Source organism: Pongo abelii, chromosome 3 (assembly GCF_028885655.2).
Source record: "Pongo abelii isolate AG06213 chromosome 3, NHGRI_mPonAbe1-v2.0_pri, whole genome shotgun sequence".
In the NCBI taxonomy this organism is placed as follows: domain Eukaryota; kingdom Metazoa; phylum Chordata; class Mammalia; order Primates; family Hominidae; genus Pongo; species Pongo abelii.
In genome coordinates this window covers 94,756,747-94,780,227 of record NC_071988.2, presented here as the reverse complement: position 1 = coordinate 94,780,227, position 23,481 = coordinate 94,756,747, and the positions used below count along the sequence as shown (strand labels likewise).

The 23,481-nt window shown below is 38.4% G+C and overlaps 1 protein-coding gene across 2 annotated transcripts in view; it reads left to right on the top strand.

Moving 5' to 3' along the window:
• The window catches only part of RASSF6 (Ras association domain family member 6), a 45,690-nt gene that overhangs the window by 8,714 nt on the left and 13,495 nt on the right, over nucleotides 1-23,481 (top strand). Inside the window, exons 2-4 of one of the 2 annotated variants that reach the window (XM_024246134.2) lie at nucleotides 387-485; nucleotides 13,435-13,513; nucleotides 18,549-18,691. In XM_024246134.2, coding sequence (XP_024101902.1) covers nucleotides 387-485; nucleotides 13,435-13,513; nucleotides 18,549-18,691 — 321 coding nt within the window. Of the gene's footprint in view, nucleotides 1-386; nucleotides 486-13,434; nucleotides 13,514-18,548; nucleotides 18,692-23,481 lie in introns of those variants that run through there. The other variant, XM_063723846.1, reaches the window with a different exon arrangement.

Below are 23,481 nucleotides of genomic sequence, written 5' to 3'. Positions count from 1 at the left end.
TTTAGCTGCCTAGAATTGCAGTTGTGTTCGTGTTCTGCTGACTGGGGCAAGGTTCAGCCAGTTTGGGTGAGTTATTGCAATAGAAGGAATATGATCCCTTATACAGAATTATATAAATCAATAGAGTCATATTTATTTTGCTAGAAATATATCTAAAACAGACTTACCAAATTGTTCAATCCATCCGTGTCTGGAGTTACTGTTTCTGTAGTTTTTCATTTACATAATAAATTTTTCTGTATTTTTGCTCACACATGACATACTACTTAAAAACTTTCTAAAACCTTCTTATACTCTAGAGACACAACAAAACACTCAACTTAAATCAGAAAGTAATTTATGAATGCATTATAGGAACAAATCATTAATATTATTCTCATGTTTAGGATATCCTCAGACCATCTCAAAAAGGAGGAAAAGATGACTATGATGGCTCACCAGTACCCCTCTTGGATCTTCATTAATGAGAAGACATTCATAACCAGGTAACCACACACCTTATATTATACATTGTCCTACTCACCAGTCATTGGTGGAGTATACCATTCAAAGTTTTCTAGCATGATGTATGATCAACAAGATCAATAATATGAATCATCAGTAGAGATACTAGATAAGAAGTTGGAAAAGTATGTTCCTAAAGACTCTCAAATTTACTCTCTCATGGAACAATCACTAATATTTTGTTTAACGGTGGTTTTACTTTATTAAAAGCAACATTTCTGTTTTAATAGTTGGGATAATACTGAAGAGCAGCATTAGGTGAAAGATCTAAGGCTTCTCATAAATGATAGTTCTAAAGAATTAACCCCAGGGCCAAAAACATTATGTCCTGTCCTAACCTCTCCCTCCCTTGCTCCTCATGACACTTTATTTTTACTGGTTCCCTCTTGACATTAGATTATGCAATATATGGCCGACATCCACAACTTTTCTTGTATGCAGCAAACAGTATCTCATATTGCTTTGGGAACAATAGAGTAGGGGCTTAAAAGCTATAAGAGTAGAGACGAAAACTGAAACTGGCCAAGCTACAGCGAGTCTGAGGGCTGAGGGGAGAGGAAATCATGAAAAAACAAGTGGTACTGAAATATGACCCAAATCTTATGGGGGGTGTGGAAAAAGGAATAAAGCCAAATAAATGATAGAGAGAAGGGGAAGTGAATGATGCAGGGTTGGGCAGTAGGAAAGTGAAGGAAACAAATATGATCAAATATGGAAATAAAGCCACAGCTGAAAGATGAGGATGAACTATAAGCAGTGGGAAAAAGACATGACGCAAAAGATAAAGGATCCACTGACTTATTCCTCAAACACTTATTGATTGCTCACTGTGAACAGGTGTTTTTTTGGACCTTGAGCATTCAGTAATGAACCAAACAACACCCTTACTCTCATGGGGTTACACCGTAAATTCGGGATACAGTCAATACGTAAGATAAATGCTGAGGAAATGAAGAGAGCTGGAGATAGAGAGCGGAAAGGCTTCTCATTGCATATAACCTAGTTCCTTCCTCAGTGAGCAAGAAGCATTGGAGGAAAAGCCCGCAGAAAGGGAGAAAGCAAGCCATGCAGGTTTCACAGGTATTCCAGGCAAGGGGAATGGCAACTCCACAGCCCTAAGGCAGATGCATATTTGTAAGGGTCAGGGAGGACAGTGTGGGGAAATGGAAGTAGAAAGACAGCAGGAGAAGATGAAGCCAAATGGGCCCAGAACATGTAGGGTTTGATAGGCCTTTATGAGGCTTGATCTTTCCCACTAAATAAGATGAGAAGCTGTGGAAGGATAGTGAGCACATGAGTGGCAATATCAGTCTAGCTGCTGTGTTAAGAACAGAGTAGAGAGGGGACAAGAGTGGAAACAGAGAAGTTACCAAGGAGCTGAAAGTCCAGGGTGGAGATGAAGGTGGCTTGAATCAAGGTGGCAGCAGTAGAGGTAGAAAACAATGGTCAGATTCTGGATATAGTTTGAAGACCAACACAATAGGATTTCCAGAAGGGTTAGACATGGGTATGAGAGAAAGAGAATAACCAAGGATAATTCTAAAAATTTTGATCTGGAAAAATGGAGTTAACATTTTCTGAAATCATGAGGAGAAGCAGGAGCTACAGGAGGAGCAGGTTTGCAGTTGAGGATCCGGAATTCAGTTCTGGACACATTACATTTGAGATTGAATAAGAAGCGTTTCTTAAAAATGAGGTCCATGGACAACCTGCTTCTGAATCAGATGCCTGTTCACAGTATAGACCCTGGGCTTCACCCCAGAACTAATCATGTGTTTCTGATGCATACTGAAGTATTGAGAACAAATTCTCACAGTAGGAAAGGATTAAAGTTCTGAGAACTTCTGACCTCCTAACATAAACAAAATTCCTGGAGCTGGGGGAAATCTCTGCCAGGCTGTCACTAGAAATTATAACAATGCCACTGACCAACTATGATATCCAGCATACCACAAATCTGGCAAACACCCCTACTCATTTATTCACTTGGCAAGTAGTTTTTTAGCTCCCTCTCTTTACTAGGCATTGTTGTGGTAAACAAGACAAAAATTAGCAATTTATTGAGGTATTTTTATTTTCCTGCACAGAACTACATGAAAAGAATGGAAATTAATAGTTAAGCAGAATCTTCATAATCAAAATTTTGGTTTCAGCAAATTTCATGAGGATTACATATGATCAGTAAAATAAGAGGTCCTGATATTAATAATAGCATAGTAGGCAACATAACGTTTATATCCTACTACTGGATGAGAATTCTCTGAGTTTAGAAACTTCCCTGTTCAAAGGGTATTGGCACAGGTTAGCTGTGTACTGAAATGACTAAGCTTCCAGTTGCTGTTTTATTGCCTGGAGTCATCATTGCACACTGCTTCACATAGTGAGCTGGGTGGAAAAAAATAAAAATAAATGTTTTTTATGGTTACCTTCAAAGTATTTTCACCTTAGGTCATAGGCTGAAATCTGGGCACTTTAGAGGTGAATAAATGCTAACCATGTATTTAAAAAAAGTTAATGGAGAAGTTTAAATCCAGTTTTAGAATGCCAATCAGATTTCACTCTCAGAACCTATCATACTTTTTCTGCTACTTAGTAACCTAATATAAACTTTGCAGTCTATGCCTCTTCTAAGGGCCGCTCAAAAGGCACGTGTACAATCCTGTCCTTAGTAAATAAGTTTAATTAGCATGATGTAATAAATTTTAGCAGAAAGTGCATTATTCCAAACAGTTTCTTTTTCCAAGCATGTTGGCCAGCAACTTTTGTTGAAACAAAGGAACCAGCCACCTGCACTTCTAAGCACAAATTAAGCACAAAGAGCCAGTGTTCCAGAGGCTGCCTTCTACCTGGCCAGTACAGCCAGAAGGCAATGTTTGCCCAGGTTTCATATACAGGATCTTCTCCTGATCAAAGGAATCGGAGCAAACACTGTGTGCCCCTGTGAGTCCTGAAGGTAAGTTTCTAAGAGGAGGGCATCATGCTCCTGAAGAACGCTGAATACCTGTCTTTAATTAAAGTATAAGAGCGCCTGTTCTGACGTATTTGTATAAAAAGTTAGAATTTTAAAATAAGCCAGAGACAGAGGATTTTAACCACATATTTAGGAGCATCTACTTTAAAAATTAGAATTTTTGTCCACATGGGGATTGTTTTTAAAAATTCATATTATTCATGTTTGATGATCCAGTGAAATGAAAAGAAATTATTATGAGAAACTGGGTATCACATCTGTTATTTTGTCACAAAAAGGTCAATAACGTCATCATGACATATGTGAAAGAAGGACATTCATTAGATTTTTTTATATCTGATATTTTTCAATAAGCATATATTGTCAACAGTCATTGAGCATATCAATATGACTTAATAATCTGTTATTCCTAGTAAAATTTATCTACTTTGCAGTTACCTATTTTATCAATTAAGGAGGTTTAAAAACAATGAGATCATTTGTCTGCCCAAGATAATCTAAAAATGTTCTCAGAGAAAATCCAATGATTTTCTATGAGACTCCAGAAATTCAGACTCCAGAAATATATTACATGTATGGAATTTACTTCAATTTCTGGATGTGTGAATTTTCTATACTGTATTCCCTACACAAATAACTTTTGAGAGCATATCATAAGCAAGGAGGAGGAGGAAGAGGGGAGCGGAGGGGGTAGAGGGGAGGGGAGGGGATGGAGGAGAGGAGAGCAGAGGAAGAAGAGTAGAGAGGAGGGGTGGGGAGGGGAGAGGAGAGGAGACGAGACGAGAGGAGAGGAGAGGAGACGAGAGGAGAGGAGAGGAGAGGAGAGGAGAGGAGAGGAGAGAGGAGAGGAGAGGAGGTAGCTGTCCTACTCTTGTGGAGCTTGCAATCCGAAGCTGTAGCTCAAACCTGAGCCTTTATCAGAACCACCTGGAGGGTTCTTTAAAAGAAAGATTGCTAGGCTCCATCCCCAGAGTTTCTGATTCAGGAGTTCTAGGGTGTGGTGAATATTTGCATGTCTGAGTTCCCAGGTGGTACAGATGCTGCTGGTCTGGGTATCACATTTTGAGATCCACATAGGTCTAAAGGCCTGAAACAAACTGACATGTATTCTGAGGGAAGGAACCCAGTTCTATGAAAGAACAAAGCCCTAGTTTAGACAAGAGTTCCAAGAAGGCTTCCCTAGAAACAATGTTTGTACAGAGATCTGACTAAGAAGAAGTTATCAAAGTTCAGGGGAGTGGGTGGAAGAGTGTTTCTGACACAGGAAATCTGCCAGAAATCCTTACAGCCATGCAGCAAAGAGTTCCAACAAGTGAAAGGTGCCCAGGGTGCTAGGGTGCAGGACACAGGGAAAATGTATCTCGAAAGGAGGCTGAAGAGGAAGGCAGGAGAGAGACCAAATAGGACTTAACCTGCCATAAGGATGTGGGGGTTTTATCCCAAGAGCAATGGAAAGACATTTAAGACATTTAAAGATGTTAACAGAGCAGATGATATGATTAGATACATTCTACATACTCTGGATTTAGTGTGGAGAATGTTTGGAGGATCCCCTGAATAGCAGCAAGGAGTTTGCTTATTATTTTTTTGTTGAATGTAAAGATAACCAGTGGTGAAAGTCATGGCAGCATTACTGAAGAACAAAGGCAGAGCCAGTGAGTGTAAGAACAAAGGCAGAGCCAGTGAGTGTAAGAGCCTGTGTGTCAGGAAGGCTGCCATTTTCAGGCTCGTGCTCAGGTTGATGGCCCTGGGAATCACTGGCTCCCTGTTGTGTTTCAGACCCTCTAGTAACAATCCCAAATGTCCAGGGGGGCCGAAAGGCATATCGCTACAATAAATGAAAGACTTCATTAAATAGGATAGTTTCTCCCTCCCAAGCGAGCAAGGGGCATCAGAGTGTGAAGTCAAGGTACTCATTCTCAATAAGCACAGAAGTCCCTATCTGTTCATACACAAAGGGTGTAATTTTACAGCAAGTTTCCATCTGCTCCCATAATGATCGCTGTTGTGTGGCACACCTGTGTTTACTTTTCAACTGGCTTTAAAAAAAAAACAAACTGTAAGGCTTGTCTCATAAAAACAGGAAATGAAAGGCTAAACCACAGACAAATGAGAAACAAGACCCAAATATGAGCTAAGTACCAGCCTAATTGCTCCACTCCCTCTTCTCTATCTTGCATGATGCTGAGGTTTGGGGTACAGATGAACCCATCATCCCAGTAGGGGGCATAGTACCCAATAGATAACTCTTCAGCCCTTGCCCCCTTCCCTCTCTCTTGCATCTAGCGGTCCCCAGTGCGCATTGTTCCCATCTTCGTGTCCATGTGTACTCAGTGTTAAACTCTCACTTGTAAGTAAGAACATGCAATATTTGATTTTCTGTTTCCCTATTAGTTCACTTAGGATAATAGCCTCCGGCTGCATCCATATTGCTGCAAAGGACATGATTTTGCTCTTTTTTTATGGCTGCAGAGTATTCCATGCTGTCTATGTACCACATTGTCTTTATCCAATCCAGCACAGATGGGCACCTGGGTTGATTCCATGTCTTTGCTATTGTGAAAGGTGTTGTGATAAACACAGGGGTGTGTATGTCTTTTTGGTAGAATGCTTTATTTTCCTTTGGGTCTACATCCAGTAAAGGGATGGTTGGGTTGAAAGGTAGTTCAACTTTTAGATTTTTGAGAAATCTCCAAACTGCTTTCCACAGTGACTGGACTAATTTACATTCCCACCAACAGTATATAAGTGGCCAAAAGACATGGGCAGACACTTCTCAAAAGAAGACATACAAGCAGCCAACAAACATGAAAAAATGCTCATTGTCACTAATCAGAGAAATGCAAGTCAAAACCACAATGAGACACCATCTCACACCAGACAGAATGGCTTTTATAAAAAAGTCAAAAAATAACATATGTTGGCGACGCTGCAGAAAAAAGGGAAAAATCCTCAGGTATTTGATGTTGGAAGAGTGAGATAGAATTCAGAGCTTTCTGATCATTTAGAGTTTGTATTTTTACTTCAATCGAGATAGACTACTTCTCCACAAATTTCTTAGTTTCCAGACTTTGGAACTCAGTCCGTTCATTTGCAAAGGAAATGTGAATAACCTACTTTCCTAGCTGAGGAGGGTCTCTATGCAAAGATTGAAAAGCATTCTTTCTTCATCATTTGAACCAGATGAGGCCAAAAGCGAAAAGACCTGGAGCCATGGCTGTTTATGAAAGAGGAGCCAAAATTTGTAATTTTAATTCCAGGATTCAAATGGACAGGAATAAAGGATAAAATGGGTTTGGAGAATTCTGCTTCTATTACAGACATCATTAATATGGAATGATGATTTGTCTTGGCAAATGGCTTGATGACAAGGCTTTATTCAGTTCTTTTCTGTGTCCTCATATTTCCTGATTCCATCTTTTCAAAAACATACAAGAGTGTATATTACATTTTTATGAACCTAAAAAATATCATGAAAGTATCACACATTTCTTATATAGAATTTACAGGCCAGGCATAGTGGCTCACACCTGTAATCCCAGCACTTTGGGAGGCCAAGGCAGGTGGATTACCTGAGGTCAGGAGTTTGAGACCAGCCTGGCCAACATGGTGAAACCCCATCTCTACTGAAAATACGAAAATTAGCCTGGCCTGGCGGCAGCTGCCTGTAATCCCAGCTACTCGGGAGGCTGAGGCAAGAGAATCACTTGAACCCAGGAAGTGGAGATTGCAATGAGATGGGATCACACCATTGCGCTACAGCCTAGGCAATAAGAGCGAAACTCCATCTCAAAAAACAAAAAAAAAGAAAGAAAAGAATTTATAAGGTATATAGAATTACAACATAGAAAATAAAAATCACAACCTTAATTCCCAGCAAATAATCAGTTTGTTACCTTTACATATTTAATGTAATTTTTAATATGTTTAATATTTCGTAGTTATTTTATAAAAATATAAAGTTCTAAATTCAGCTTTTTGAACCTGACATATGAAATTGTTAAATAGCCTCACTGCTAAAATTTAATATTGTGAACAAAATCAATGGGAAAAAGAAAACCTGTGCAAGAGAACTAATTAGCACTATCCTTTTCTCCCTCAGTTTTTCACCTGCTGAAGTCTGTTTCAAATATTCTTGGTTCCTGCTCTTAAACATGGCAGCACACACAGTGGAATGGTTGTTTTGTTTTGTTTTTTTGAGACGGAGTCTCACTGTCGCTCAGGCTGGAGTGCAGCGGCGTGATCTCCGCTCACTGCAACCTCCACCTCCCGGGTTCACGCCATTCTTCTGCCTAGACTCCCGAGTAGCTGGGACTACAGGCGCCTGCCACCACACTCGGCTAATTTTTTCTATTTTTTAGTAGAGATGGGGTTTCATCATGTTAGCCAGGGTGGTCTCGATCTCCTGACCTCGTGATCTGCCCACCTCGGCCTCCCAAAGTGCTGGGATGGAATGTTGTTCTTAATGCTGTTGTCACTAAGCAGCTCAGTGACTGCCTAATTGGAACCATGAACATTTTTCAGCGAGTCTCCAAGAAGCAGAAGTAACACAAACTCAGGAAGCACAGCCAGGGGCTAAATATGCCTTTGGCAGCTTCGTTGAGTGTATTTTCCCCTGAGGTTCATTTGTATCACACGGAAGTCTTTCAAGTTTGTGTAGGGTGATGGCATATGACAATGTTTATGCTTTGTCCTTAGTGGGTTCAAACTGTAAGAATCACTTTGTAAAGCCTAGGACAGGATTCTTTGCCTTTTAGGGAAGGACTAGGATAGCCACTTAATTATGCTGTAAGTCATTATTAAAACAAGAGAAAAAAAATCTCTCAGTACAACTAATATTTGACATCCACTCTATCTATGAATATGAGACATAATTCACTTCCACCCATAATCCTGTCCCACATTCATGTATATTACAGTTTTATAAAATTAAATAAAAAGTTTCTTCCAGCCAGACAAATACCTGATAAGATTGAGGAACTCATTTCATGCTAAGTACATTATTCATGGCAAACGTCAGAATGCGGGTAATTCCCATCGGCTGAACAGCTGCAATTCAGGCCACAAAGTACAAAGTACACCAGAGCATTTTACAGTAAACTCTGGGTCCACTATTACTCTTTAAAACCAAGCTGGAGCCTTAAAGGAACAGGACCCTGGGATCGCCTCAGCATCCCTCCCGCTGACCTGCCCCCTACCAAGGTCAGTCACTCACTGGCTAGCTCTCTTCCAGGGCCATGATGAAGAATCCTGAGTATTCATCAGCTTATACCAGGATTCTCTCTCCACACTGCTTGTGGCAGGGTGCCAACTTCCATCCTGGAGAAACTTATAATTTACATGTTCATTTAGCTAGAAGTCCAGTTTATATGGAAGTTTGGTTTTCTTCAGTTTAGTGAAAACACCATCCTTATTATATAGTGTTTGACGATGTTTAAAAACACTCTTGTTACATATTGTGATACAGTGTTTCATGTTCCAAAAACCAAGGCCCTTTCCTAGAAAATCAATTTTTTATGTCTCACATATAAAAGTGTGAAAAACTTGTGTCTATTTCTTTTTCTTTCTTTCTCCTTTTGAGACGGAAACTTGCTCTGTCGCCCAGGCTGGAGTGCAGTGGCGCAATCTCGTCTCACTGGAAGTTCCGCCTCCTGGGTTCACGCCATTCTCCTGCCTCAGCCTCATGAGTAGCTGGGACTACAGGCGCCCGCCACCGCGCCCGGCTAATTTTTTTGTATTTTTAGTAGAGACGGGATTTCACCGTGTTATCCAGGATGGTCTCTATCTCCTGACCTCGTGATGCACCTGTCTTGGCCTCCCAAAGTACTGGGATTACAGGCATGAGCCACCGCGCCCGGCCGAAATTTGTGTCTATTTCTTGGGCGTGCCTTGGACATCACATACTTGTAAACTGGAAAACTGGACATAGAATCCATTTCTTATCACCCATTTTAAAGTATTTTAAGGGCCATCAAACAGTTTATGCTAAGCAGTCTGATCATGTTGGAAGGTGAACTTTTACGGGTTTGAGGGGGAAATGTGCACAAATTCTTTTTGAGGGGGTCCACATGTAACACTTAGGTGGACCCTAAAAAAAAAATCTGTTAAAATTACCACTGACAGGCCACAGTGTATATTAAATCAGGGCTCCTCTTATTGACTAGGGACTGCCCAGATAACACTTTAGTGATTGCTTTTGGGTCTTCTAAACCATACAGTGCCTGTAATTATTATAGGTCCTTTCTGGACTTTAGAACCTTCTATAGACATGGCATATTTGTTCACCTTTCCGTGGAACATCAGCCTCATTTCTGCACCTCTATCACACTAGTGTTGCAGTGGTCTCACTCATCTTGCTGCCTCTATCTTGTCTCGTACTGAAATCTATCTTCCACATTCTACCTAGTGATCCTTGGTATCATCATGTCTTTCCCCTGCCTAGAATCTTCAATAGCTGCCCATTACCTGCGAAGTGAATTCCAAGTTTCTTAAAATGGTTCACAGGGCGCGTTCATTGCTCAGCATTCCCCATTTTACATGTTGCATTCTTGGAATCCCAACTCTTGGGTTTTTTCTGAGAACTATAGAAATAGCTACATGTCCCTTTTAATGTTGTTTCTTTGCCAAGTAAACTCATTACACTCTTCTTTTCCTGTTTAATCTTCACCAACAAGGTTCACCGTAGGCAACATCTATTCCTTAAAGCTCTCACCCACCCTCCCAGCATGACTGAGGCCTCTTGACTGTGCTCACACAGCAACTGTATCATGTTGAATAAATGACCTTCTGTGGGATGGTGTGATGTGAATAGACAGAGATGATCAACTTAACAGTAATTCTTCACCTTGTTGTTCCCCTAATGCCAAGTTAAATTAGAATGTTACAGACATACATTTTATTTTCAAGGTTATATTAGACATATTGTTTCATCAGGTAAATAAACTAATCATCTTCAAAAGTTTCTCTGGTAAGGTGTACACACGATTAAAAGAAATGTTTGGACAACATTCACCATTGCTATAATTTGTTCAGGCAACTTCTAAATTTTTTTTTCTAATTCCTTGCTTTGTATTGCACCACTAATTTACCTAATTTTACTCCAATAATTTAGTTTACTGAGCTCTAATCTTCAACACTCCAAAATCCTTCAAAGTCCTTAATAATCAAAAAGATTCTACTCACGGTGAGAAAAATACGGAAGACTTCTATGGTATCCAGCTACCCTGTATTACACAGTGGATTACAGATTGGAAGACTTTCTCTATGAAGAGCCAGATTAGAAATATTTCAGGCTCTGTAGGTCATATGGTTTCTGTTACAACTACTCATCTCTGCAGTTATAACAGAAAAACAGCCATAGACAATGAGCAGACAAATTAGTGTGGTGATATTCCAATACAACTTTGTTTACAAAAACAGGCAGCCTGGGACCACCGTCTGCCAACTCCTTATGTCATTTGTAGACTTATTTCGGTTGAGGATTTAGTCAGGCTCTATTCAGGTTCAGAAACATTTTCCAACTGCACATGATCCTGAAGTAAACACTTTAAAGGCCTCTCATACTCTACTATATAATGTACTTTTATCAGAAGCAGAAGCTGAGGGAATAAGATTATGTAAGGCTCCATTTGCTTTCATAGCGACTCTCACAGCTCAGCATATCAGGAGTTGCATCCCAAGTGTCCCTGAAATTTATTTACAGTAAAATTTCTTTATGGTGAAATTTCTTAACAGTGTTCTGGCACTAAACAATGAATGCTATAAATCATGTTCATGTTCTTGGCCAGTAGTATAATTTTTAGGAAATATCCTGTGACAATGACGCCAGGAGAACAAAATCAGTGTGACCAGTGATATTTAGAAGAGATGTGTTCATTAACATTAAAAATTGAAAGTAATCCATTTGGGAAATGGACCGACAGTATGGAGGACTTCAGGAGAATCATTTTTATGGCAGTTGTGTGGAGTGTATTGATCCTTGGAAACGTACACCTTGAAAATTACAAGTGAGAAAAAGCCAATGGCAACATATATGCTTACGTGATTTCAAACATGTAACAGTCAGTATATATAAATTCTGTCATTCAATATTCAGTATTTATTGAAGAAGAGCCTACTGTGAGCAAGTTTCTGCTCTGAGAACCAGGAACACAGGAGGGAATAAAGTGGACCAAACTCCCTACCCTCTCATTTTCCTATGAGACAGAGACAGATATTGAGGATCAAAGGGATTTTAGCAATTGAAATACTTGGAATTTTAATATCATGGCTTGTTGGGTCTTTTTTTTTTTAATAAAACTGCTTATATGAGAAAGCTTTTCTTCCTTTGTTTATTGTTGTTTAGGAAATGAGTATTTCCAGATAATTTTAGTCAACCAGAATTTGTCAAGTACCTGCTATGTACCAAGTATTCTTCCAGGCACAGGATACAGTGTGAACAAAATGTGTACGTACCCCTGCCCTGTTGGAGCTACATTCAATGGAGGAGACAGAACATAAGGAAATAAGTAAAATGTGTAGAAGGTGACTCAGGGACGGGGCAAAGGAGAAAATCAAGATATGAAATGCTGGGAGAAGGTGAACTTTTAGATTGGGTAATCAGAAAGGACTTCATGAGAAGATGACTTTTGATTAAATAATTAAAGATGAATGAGCTGGCAAGGTGAACGTTTGGGGGAAGATCATTCTGGGCAGAGGGATCAGCAAGTGCAAAGGCCGCAAGATGGGCGTCTGTCTGGAGTGGCCAAGGAACACCAGGGAGGCTGGTGGTTGCATGGAGTGAGGGAAGGGTGGGAAGAAATGAGATGAAAGAGGTAACAGAAGACCAGTCACATCCAGCCTTTTAAGCCATTGTAAGGATGTTGGCTTTTAATCTGAAAAACAAGAAGACATTGAAGAGTTCTGAGCAAAGAGGAGAGATGGTCAGGCTTGCATTAAAATAGTTTCTGCTGTTGAGAGTAAACAACAGATACGGGGAGGCTTTTAGGAGGCTGCTGCAATAATCCAAGTGAGAAATGATGATCATCTCAAGAGGAGCATCTCAAGATGTAGAGACACTGAGAGAAAGATAGAATAGAGGTATGGTAAGAGCCAGTGTTCCCACTGCCAGGGCCCACCTGCCACAAAGGGTGAGATAAGTCAGGAGCATTCCTTACCACAGCTGTGTTCCCAGTGGGAGACACAGGGAGGAGTTTCCAGGCAAGAAAGCGCTGAGTCACTCACCAGCACATCTGGTCTCAGATCTTGATACCCAGCTGGAAGGGCGGAAATGTAGAGGGCTCCTCCCCTACAAACTTTCCTGGCCAGAGCCTGCCATTGTCAGCTGTGTGGGGCAGGCCAGGAGAGAAGCTCCCCTGCCACAGTAACAATGAGCTTTTGCTCACTGTTGCTTCACCCAGCCAGCTGGGATCTTTGACTTCTATGGTTGCCTTTAATAGTCTAAACAGCCCCGGCAAGTAGGACAGATCACCTTCATTTCACAGCTGTGGAAATTCAGGGATACTAAGTGACTTACACAAGGTAACACAGATTTGGAGAGTTGGGGCACTGGTGTCCCATCCCATGCCCTGGGCACACAGGAGGGAGTAGTGTATAGAGAGATGGTATCAGTCACACACCAGTGCTTAATTTAGGTTGATTAAAAATGTTGAAATACAAAAAGGAATATGAAACCAAATTCCTGTTTTGTGGCTGCCTCCTGCTACAGAACACTGTTCTCACCATTTTTGTCCTCAGTCATTTCCCACCTTTGGTTATTTATTTATGAATTAGCACCTTCAACATTTGCTGATATTTTAAGAATGCTTCCACTTCCAACGACCTATGTTAAGTTAAAGTGACAGAACAGTAGATATTCCATTAAACTACTTTCTATCTCATACCTTTATGAAAGTACCATTATCACCTTTTACCTTAAAAACTCTAAGACTGATTGTAATTAATTTTTTTTTTATTTTTAGGAAACAACTTAATTCTTTATTGAAGACCTATAACATTTTTTATGAGAACCAGAAAAATCTGCATATTTTATATGGAGAGGTAAGCCCACTGAAGAAAGGCAATCCAGTGTTATTCACACACACACACACAAACACACACACACACACACACAATTCTGGAAGAAAGAGGTGAAAGTTTAACTTGATTATGATTCTTTTAGACTTGGGCTTGGAACACTTGTGACTTTCTAAGCATTTTTGAGATAGAAAAGCATTTAAAAATTTTAACGACATATTTTCTTTCTATTTTAAAAATAGAATATGAATATTTTAACAGCATTTCCACTGAAAATCTATCACAATACTTTCTTACAAATGCATCAGAATGTATATAGAAAGATGTTCATTGTGATGTCATTTGTAATGCAGAAAATTGAAGATGTGTCTATCAATTAGGGAGTATTCAAATAAATTATGATGCATCTGTAATGTCAAATTTGATTTGGGTTTTAAAATGAATGCATTAGATTCCAATAGATGTGCACTATATCAAAATAATAAAAATTTTGAAATATTAAAGAATTCAGGAAAGTCCTGAAGCTAGAAAGCATTTTTCTAACTTTTAAGTTCAGGGGTACAAGTACAAGTTTGTTACATAGGTAAACATGTGTCATGGTGGTTTGTTGTACAGATTATTTCATCACCCAGCTACTGAGCCTAGTACCCATTAGTTATTTTTCCTGGTCCTATCCCTCCCCCCAAATTCCACCCTCTGATAGGCCTCAGTGTCTGTGGTTCCCCTCTATGTGTCCATGTGTGCTTATCCTTTAGCTCCCACTTATAAGTGAAAGCAAACAATATTAGGTTTCCTATACCTGCATCAGTTTGCTAAGAATGATGGCCTCTAGCTCCATCCCTGCAAAGGACATGGTCTTGTTCTTGTTATGGCTGCATAGTATTCCATGGTGTACATGTACCACATTTTCTTTATCCTGTCCATCATTAATGGCCATTTAGGTTGATTCCATGTCTTTGCTATTATAAATAGTGCTGCAATGAACATATATGTGCATATGTCTTTATAATAAAATGATTTTTTCTCCATTGGGTATATACCCAGTAATGGGATTGCTGGGTCAAATGGTATTTCTGTCTTTAGGTCTTTGAGGAATCAACACACTGTCTTCCTCAATGATTAGATTAATTTACACTTCCCAGCAGTGTATAAGGGTTCCTTTTTCTCCACAACCTCACCAGCATCTGTTATTTTTTGACTTTTTAATAATAGCCATTCTGACTGGTGTGAGATGGCATCTCATGGTGGTTTTGATTTGCATTTTTCTGATCATCAGTTATGTAGAGCTTTTTCATATGATTGCTGGCCACATGTACGTCTTCTTTTAAGAAGTGTTTGCTCATGTCCTTTGCCCACTTTTTAATGGGGTTGTTTGGTTTTTTCCCTTGTAAATTTGTCTAAGTTCCTTGTAGATGCTGAATATTAGATCTTTGTCAGATGCATAGTTTGCAAAAATATTCTCCCATTCTGTAGATTGTCTGTTTACTCTATTGATAGTTTCTTTTGCTGTACAGAAGCTCTAGTTTAATTAGATCCCATTTGCCAATATTTGGTTTTGTTGCAATTGCTTTTGGCATCTTCATCATGAAATCTTTGCCCATGCCTGTGTCCTGGATGGTATTACCTAGTTATCTTCCAGTGTTTTTATAGTTTTATGTTTTACATTTAGACCATTAGTCCATCCTGAGTTAATTTTTGTATATGGTGTAAAGAAGGGGTCCAGTTTCAGTTTCTTGTATATGGCTAGCCTGTTATCTGAGCACCATTTATTGACTAGGGAATCCTTTCCCCTTTGCTTGTTTTTGTCAGATTTGTTGAAGATCAGATATCTGTAGATATGCAGTCTCATTTCTGGGTTCTCTACTCTGTTCCATCAGTCTGTGTGTCTGTTCTCGTACCAGTATCATGCTGTTTTGGTTACTGTAGCCCAGTAGTATAGTTTGAAGTCGGGTAGTGTGATGCCTCCAGCTTTGTTCTTTTGCTTAGGATTGCCTTGGCTATTCAGGCTGTTTTGGATTCATATGAATTTTAAAATAGTTTTTTCTAGTTCTGTGAAGAATGTCAACAGTAGTTTAATAGGAATAGCATTGAATCTACAAATTGCTTTGGGCAGTATTGCCATCTTAACAATATTAATTCTTCCTATCCATGATCATGGAATGATTTTCCATTTGTTTGTGTCATCTCTGATTTCTTTGAGCAGTGACTTATAGTTATCTTTGTAACTGTCTTTCACTTCCCTTGTTAGCTGTACTCCTAGGTATTTTATTCTTTCTGTGGGAGTTTGTTTGGGATTTGGCTCTCGGCTTGATTGTTGTTGGTGTATAGGAATGCTAGCAACTTTTGCACATCGATTTTGTATCCTGAGACTTTACTGAAGTTGCTTATCAGCTTAAGAAGCTTTTGGGCTGGAATGATGGGGTTTTCTCAATATAAGATCATGTCATCTGCAAACAGGGATAGTTTGACTTCCTCTCTTGCTATTTGAACGTCCTTTATTTCTTCAAAAGCATTTTTAGGAGTGCCACTGGCAGGCTACTGTACACAGTGGCCTTATGTTTACTTTTTTTCTTTTTATTTAATTTCAGTGTTTCATTCTCCACACATCTCTTCACTCAGCCTTGTATTCTGATGGGGCTCACTTTACATATTTACAATATCTTCCTGGCCAAAGGGGACATTAGAATTTTCTACTCCTGATTTAATTTCATGGCACAGCATGGACTTTAGGCAACCATGATTTGGCTTAAATCTACAGTTTGGACAGAAGGAAATTTACAAAGCACTCTGGCCTTTCCTATTAAGCTTAAATGATTTAGTTCAATTGGGTATTTCAGTTACTTTCCCAAATTCAATAATATACGGAATTAAATAACTAATCCCTTTATAAAGAAGTGGGCCTAATTTTAAATTATTTCAACATTGTCCTATATCTTAAATCTTTAATATATATAATTATACAAATATAAAATGTAGGAAAAGATTAAAACTAGAAAAATGATTATTTATACTTTAATTCAAAAGTTTCCACAAAATTCATGATGTTAAGTTTGTTTCCTTTAGGTGAATGTTTGAGTTTTGGTGTTATGAACATTTAAGTTGAGGCATATTCTTTCCAATTCTGTACATCAGTGCTCCATTTATAATACAAAAGTTATTCAGGTCGGGTGCGGTGGCTCATGCCTATAATCCCAGCACTTTGGGAGGCCGAGGCAGGTGGATCACCTGAGGTCAGGAGTTCGAGACCAGCCTGGCCAACATAACAATACCCTGTCTCCACTAAAAAAAAAATACAAAAGTTACCCAGGCATGGTGGTGCATGCCTGTTATCCCAGCTACTTGGGAGGCTGAGACAGGAGAATCACCTGAACCAGGAGACGGGGATTGCAGTAAGCTGAGATCACACCACTGTACTCCAGCCTGGGTGACACAGGGAGACTCTGTCACAAAAAAAAAAAAAGTTATTTAATTTTTTAAAATAGTTTCATGTTTTATATAATTTTTAAAAACTGTATGAGGTGAAGTGTACAGTGAGGCTACCAGACCTTTCAATCTTTACACACTGATCAATAAAGTCATAATTCGGAACTTTTCAAATCTTCTGACACTGTTTAAAAGGGGCAGTCCTTGGACGACAATATGTGGCTTTATTCATCTTTGGTTAATTAATCAATTAACTAAACAAATATTTATTGAATGTCTGCCATGTACCAGACACCATTTTAAAAGCTGGAGATATAGCAATGAAGAATTTAACAACCTCAGCAGAGTAGTGGGTTTTGTTTTTCTTTTCAGAGATTCTATGAGTTTTTGATACAAAGGCTTAATTGAGTTCTAGTTAGGCAGAGAAAGAATGCTATCCACCATTAACTATATAATCTATATCATATACAGTCATTTCAAGGAATAAATTGTGTTTGACTGTAGAAAACAACTGATTGGTAACCTGACCTCTTAGTAATCTGAAATGTAAAGTCAAAAGTGGAAGAAGTGCAAAACTTTGTTTCAGGAGTGATTCCAAAGCAAGTTTATCAGCCAAAGAAATAATAAACAGTAATGTAGAGCACCTATTGAATGCCAGGTGCTGTGAATTAGGGGTTATTATAATGTCTGTTTTTCACATGAGAAAGCCCAAGTTTAAAGGTAGCCAGCGACTTGTCCAAGGCCACAACTAGGAAGTGGCAGAGCCAGGGTTTGAGCACAGGTCTGTCTGATTCCAGAGTCTGGAGTTTTCATTATGCTCTCAAATAAGAATTGAGTTATTAAATGTTGTCTAACAATTGATTCTTCATAATATTAATAATAGTTAATGAATGTTAAAATAGGTATTGGGTGGCTGGCATATGACCTTTGTTAGTTTCTACATTTTCCAAAGTTTCTATAACAGAAAACATTACTTTAACATTGGAAAAGCACTTTCATATATATAATGATTATTTATACTTTAATTCAAAAGTTTCCACAAAATTCATGATGTTAAGTTTGTCTCCTTCTTCTGTTATACTACAGTATTTCTAATTTTAAAGAAATTCTTCAAATGCTATTGTTTTTACAAAAAATATATCTGTTTTGAATTTTTATAGTTTTCACACGTGTTATTTTGCTTGTTTTGCATAACTTTGTGAGTTAAATTTTTTTCTGTTCAGCAATGAGGAAATAGCTGCTAAATCTTTAAATGGCTGTTTTTTTCTAATTTCTAGTTCAGTATAATTTTTAAATCTGCTTTAATTTTAAATTAAACAAAATTAGAGAATTAAAATTCCACTTAATGGAAGAATTAGAGTTCAGAAAGCATTTTGACATACTGTGCCCTCTGGTGGACATGCCATTACCATTATGATTTACTCACTTTGCTGGGTATAGCTGTTTTCAAAAATAAAAGAATGTTTTAAAAATAGAATTGCTTTGTAGATAAATTGGAAAGCCAAACAATAACCCTGGCATTTCTTTTTAATCTATTAAGGCTTCTTACGCACTTAATTTCTACATCTTCAGTTGAAACATTTACCGTCTATAAATAATACAAAAACAATTGGGGGATTATTCATTTTTTCCTTAGACTGAAGATGGCAAACTAATTGTTGAAGGAATGCTGGACATTTTCTGGGGAGTAAAACGACCTATACAGCTAAAAATACAAGATGAGAAGCCATTCTCTTCTTTTACTAGTATGAAGTCATCAGACGTCTTCTCCAGCAAAGGGTAAGCTATCTTTCACGTTTTTAATTCCTCAGAAGATGATCTTCATATCTAGTTTTATTGTGTGCACTCTTAAGGAGGGAAACTTAGGCTTGTGTGAAACTGATTACACACAATCTCATTTAATTTCCCAGCAATGCTGGGCATGGTGGCTCACACCTGTAATCCCAGCACTTTGGGAGGCGAAGGCAGGTGGATCACCTGAGGTCAGGAGTTCGCGACCAGCCTGGCCAACATGGTGAAACCCCGTCTCTATACTAAAAATACAAAAATTAGCTGGGCATGGTGGCAGCCACCTGTAATCCCAGCTACTTGGGAAGCTGAGGCAGGAGAATCACTTTAATCCGGGAGGCGGAGTTTGCAGTGAGCTGAGATCGCGCCATTGCACTCCAGCCTGTGCAACAGAGTGAGAGTTTGTCTCAAAAAAAAAAAAAAATCCCAGCAACTCAATGAAGTAGGTATTCAGAAACCAGGGCTCTTCAAGATTAGCTAATTTGTGCAAGATCCCCAATTACGATGTGGCAGAACTGGACTGGGCCTTACTTCTGTCTCGGCTCCACAGCCTGTGGTCTTGACTCCTCTGCTCTGTTATTTCTCTCCTGGAGACTGCATTCCTTCATCGGAAAAGGCAAAATGTAAAGGCAGAATTTGATTTACCCTGGCCTGGTCTCCAAAATAAGAGGATAAAATCTAAATGTCTTCTTTCCTTGGAACAAAGGGCTCATCGTGCTTTCTACCAAGGAAACTTAATGATGCTCCATCTGATTGTCCCAATCCTGTTCAACAGAGCACCCCAAAATGCATTTGAAGTTAAATAAATGCACAAAACAGTCCCTTGTGTGGGTTTATGCAAGTGTCCCTTGGATATACAGGTTGGGCTGATTTTTTCCTTACCCCTTTACAAGTTTTAGAAAAATTAATAAATATTCTCAGCAAGAAACATACCTGTATAAACGTTCCTTTCATCCTTTTTTTCCATCCCTTCTTCCTTTTTAGTCCTTACCTCTCCAGCTCAGCCCACTGTGTATATACATTGAGATACCAAGCCTTCTTTTCCTACCATTCATCCTCCCATCCATTGTTAGATGAGCTGGCATTCTATCAGAGGAGGCAATGGAGAAGGAGCTTCCAGGACAATTTGCCCAATGTGATATTTGGCCACAACTAGGAAAAATTAATTATCACCTTGAAAGAAGTCTGCTTTTCCTTTGGAAAAAATATTTAAGCCTGACAATGATTTTCACCTTGCCAATATTTCTCAAAAATTATGCTACCCCCATGCTGAATGTTTTGTAATTCCCTACACATTTCATGCAATTTCTGATTTTCCTGATTCTGCCTAGAAGTCTACCTGCTTCTCCACATCCATTTGGCTGACTCTCTTCCACCAATCCTTTAAGACCCAGGTGAGGTAACATGTTCTCCAGAAAGCCATTTCTGACCCCTCATTCTATACTAGGCTCACTGAAAACTTTTCTATATCACTCGACACACAAGCAGTCAATTGTATTTTTGTATACTTATCTCCTTGTCTATAGTGCAAGCTTCCCGGTGGTAGGGAATGTGCTTTATTCATCTTTGCTTTATTTGCTTTATTCATCCCAGTGCCCAACTGTGTGCCTGGCACAAAAAGGAGATTCAAAACATAGTATAGAGCAAAATCCCCAGAAGCCTTTGGTTAAATTACCTCTGCTTTGCTGTGACTACTTGGTCCCTCTATCTATCTCGTCTCCCATCCAAGCTAAGGATTGCCAAGGAGCTTAGGGCTCAGGGCCTAAGGAAGAACAGAAGGGAGGCAGCAGCCTCCGGCAGCCTGAGAGAGCCCCACATTTCTCACTTCAGGTACCTGATGACTGATGGGGCTTATGATTCTAAATGACAAGGAGCATCATTTAAAAGGAAAAATTAGTCTTGGGCTCTGCTTTCAGAAAACTGTACAAGATATGAATTTATAAAATTAACTACCATACTTCATACTACCTAAGACCTCATTGCAAAATTCTCTGAGCAGTCACATCTATCTGATGCATTTTAATTTTTTAATTCATGAAAATGTAATAAATATCGAACATTAAAGGAAAATGTCACAGAAATAATGTAAGGTAATTTTAGTATCACCTTAAACCATCATTATTTTGTATGGCTTTACCAAGATATGTTTTAAGTTTTATTTTATTTTTAATTGACAAATAATAATTCTATAAATTTATGAGATACAACATGTTTTTATGCATATGTACATTGTAGAATGAACAAAACAGGCTAATTAACATATCAATCATCTCAAATATTTATCACTTTTTGTGGTGAGAATAGAGAATATAAAAAATTCTCTTATTTAACTCTTTTGAAATATATAATATATTATTATTAACCACGATATTTTTTAACTTCTCAAATTTAAAACAGTTGTTCCTAGCAATTCTGAATTTTTGGATGAGTTTCAAGAGCCCAGGTAGACAAGGGAATATGCTTGTCCATATACTGCCACAGGTTCTAAAATAATATCCTCATGATACACCTGCTATAGGATCCATTTACATTTTGCATTGTTTATTAGTACATTGCTGTGAAGCAAACAGGAATTGGCTCTTTTTGTTTAAAGTTGAGAAAAATTACCTAGAAACCTTCACCGTCTTGTCCTTTTCCAGTAACAAGCTTAACTGTAGAACATTTGGCAGAAAAAGATCCCATTCCTTTTACATACACACAGAGCCACACGCAAACAAGAGCAAGATTAGATTTGGTTGTCATTAATTAGCCAAGAGTACTTCCTGGGAGCCAGCTGAACACTCAGGCAGGAAGGCACAGCACAATTTGAAATGGCTTTTCCCTGGTTTCTGGTTCACTAATGGGGTGCATAGCCACCTAAGGTATCACTTTTGTTGTTTCAATCCAGTTCTAGACACCCTCCCTCTGGTTGTCTCATTTAAGATAACATCTATTTAAATTCTCAGCCTTTAATTGTGAAAACAAATTGACTGTTTTCTTACTCTTAAACTTCTCCTATTTTCTTTTTCCCATACTGGGCACCTCTAGGCAAAACTTACACCTCTGCTCTTGCAGGGTGACAGATTTTATATCTGCAGTGGGTAAACGTGGGGTAAATGACAATAGAACTTCAGCTGCAGGAAGGGCTATAATCTTGTGTCTTTCAGTTCTCTCTTTGACAGAATCATTGGTCTTGTCATGTTAGTTTAATTATGTTTGAAATGAGTCACACAGAGGAAGTATCAGCTTAATTGGAGTGAAGAAGCTTTTTAAAAAATCAGTTTATTTGAGCTCTGACCACTTGTTCTTCTTTCTGGAAACAATTCTATGGGCAGTACTTTGATCTCTCATATCTGGCACAAGTGTTTTGGAAATCTTTCATAACAAAAGAGAAGAACAGCCTTGTTAAGGTTGTGTTTGCTTACATTATTTTTCACTTCCGTTTTTAATATCTTTCCAAACTCAGCTTTTGCATATTTTGGACAAGTCATGACAGAATAACATAAAGAGCACAAACTGAACAGGTGTACATTTGAATAACGTCAGTGGTGTTTTTTTTCTTACAATATGGGTAGGGAAGTGACCATATTCTATTTGTCTATCAAATTTCTACCTCCTTTTTATTTTTAAACTCCTTAGAAAACCTCCCCATCGTTTAAATTTGCAAATGATATACATCCTGAACTTTATTCAGAGCAACAGAAGTCCCATGTTTGGGCAAGTTAAACCATTTGATATTACATAAAGTTCCAACCAGTTTTCTCTTGAAAACTCTGGATAACTGCCCTGAAGCTTAGTCATGTGCACAGTTGTATGGGGTGATGCTTCAAATTACACAATCCAGAGCAGAAAACTGGTGTTTTCTGCTGTAGATGGTAGAAAAAAATAAGGGTCCAAACACAGAATATATTGGACGACTTTTGGCCTCCTATATTTGTGTGACAAAACTAAGGTGTTATGTCTGCCAGGGTCACTGAGAATTTGACTGGCATCCTCAGGATTCTTATCTTTAGCCCTATGACAGAGCATCAGGTTACTTTGCATTTTTAGTTTCTGTTTTTCATTGGTATTGACTTTTCCATTCCTAACCCTCCATCTATGATAATTATGTCTGCCACTTTCTGATTATTAAGCTGCTATAGATTTGGGGAAATGGGTAATTTTATCTGCCATAAGACTAACTAGATTCTGAGTCAGGACCTGGTAGTTTTCCTTTGAGTTAAAGTTATTACCTATAGTTGGGCTTTATGACATTTGTTTTGATTGGCTGTATTCTGAATAGTACAGCTTGCTGGAAAATTAACAAATATATTAAGATTACCTTCTCTACCTCATAAGGCTATTGTGAGACTCAAATGATATAGTAGCCATAAAACAGCCTTCAAAAGAATTCAAAAGTAAAGAGGATAAGGGATGACTTTTTTCATATTCACTACCATTAGTATTAATAAATATTTTTTGTTGCCACCAATGAAATTTGGGCAGAGTCAATGCCACAAATTCCCTATAAGTGAATATATTTTAGTCATAAGAAAAACAGACATTATTGAAGAGATTCTTAGATAATAGCAACCATTTGCCTAGAGAGATCCAGGAACACCTTGGGTCCCTAATGGTTCCTGGCCCATCAGGAATGAAATATATACAGATGCTGGTGATGATGATGATGATGATGATGACAATGGAGATGAGGATAATTATAATTATTGTTAATCTAAATTGAGTGCTTACTATTTTCAGGGCACTGTTTCAAGAATTTGATACAAATTAACTCTTTTAATCCTCAAAACAACCCTATCCTA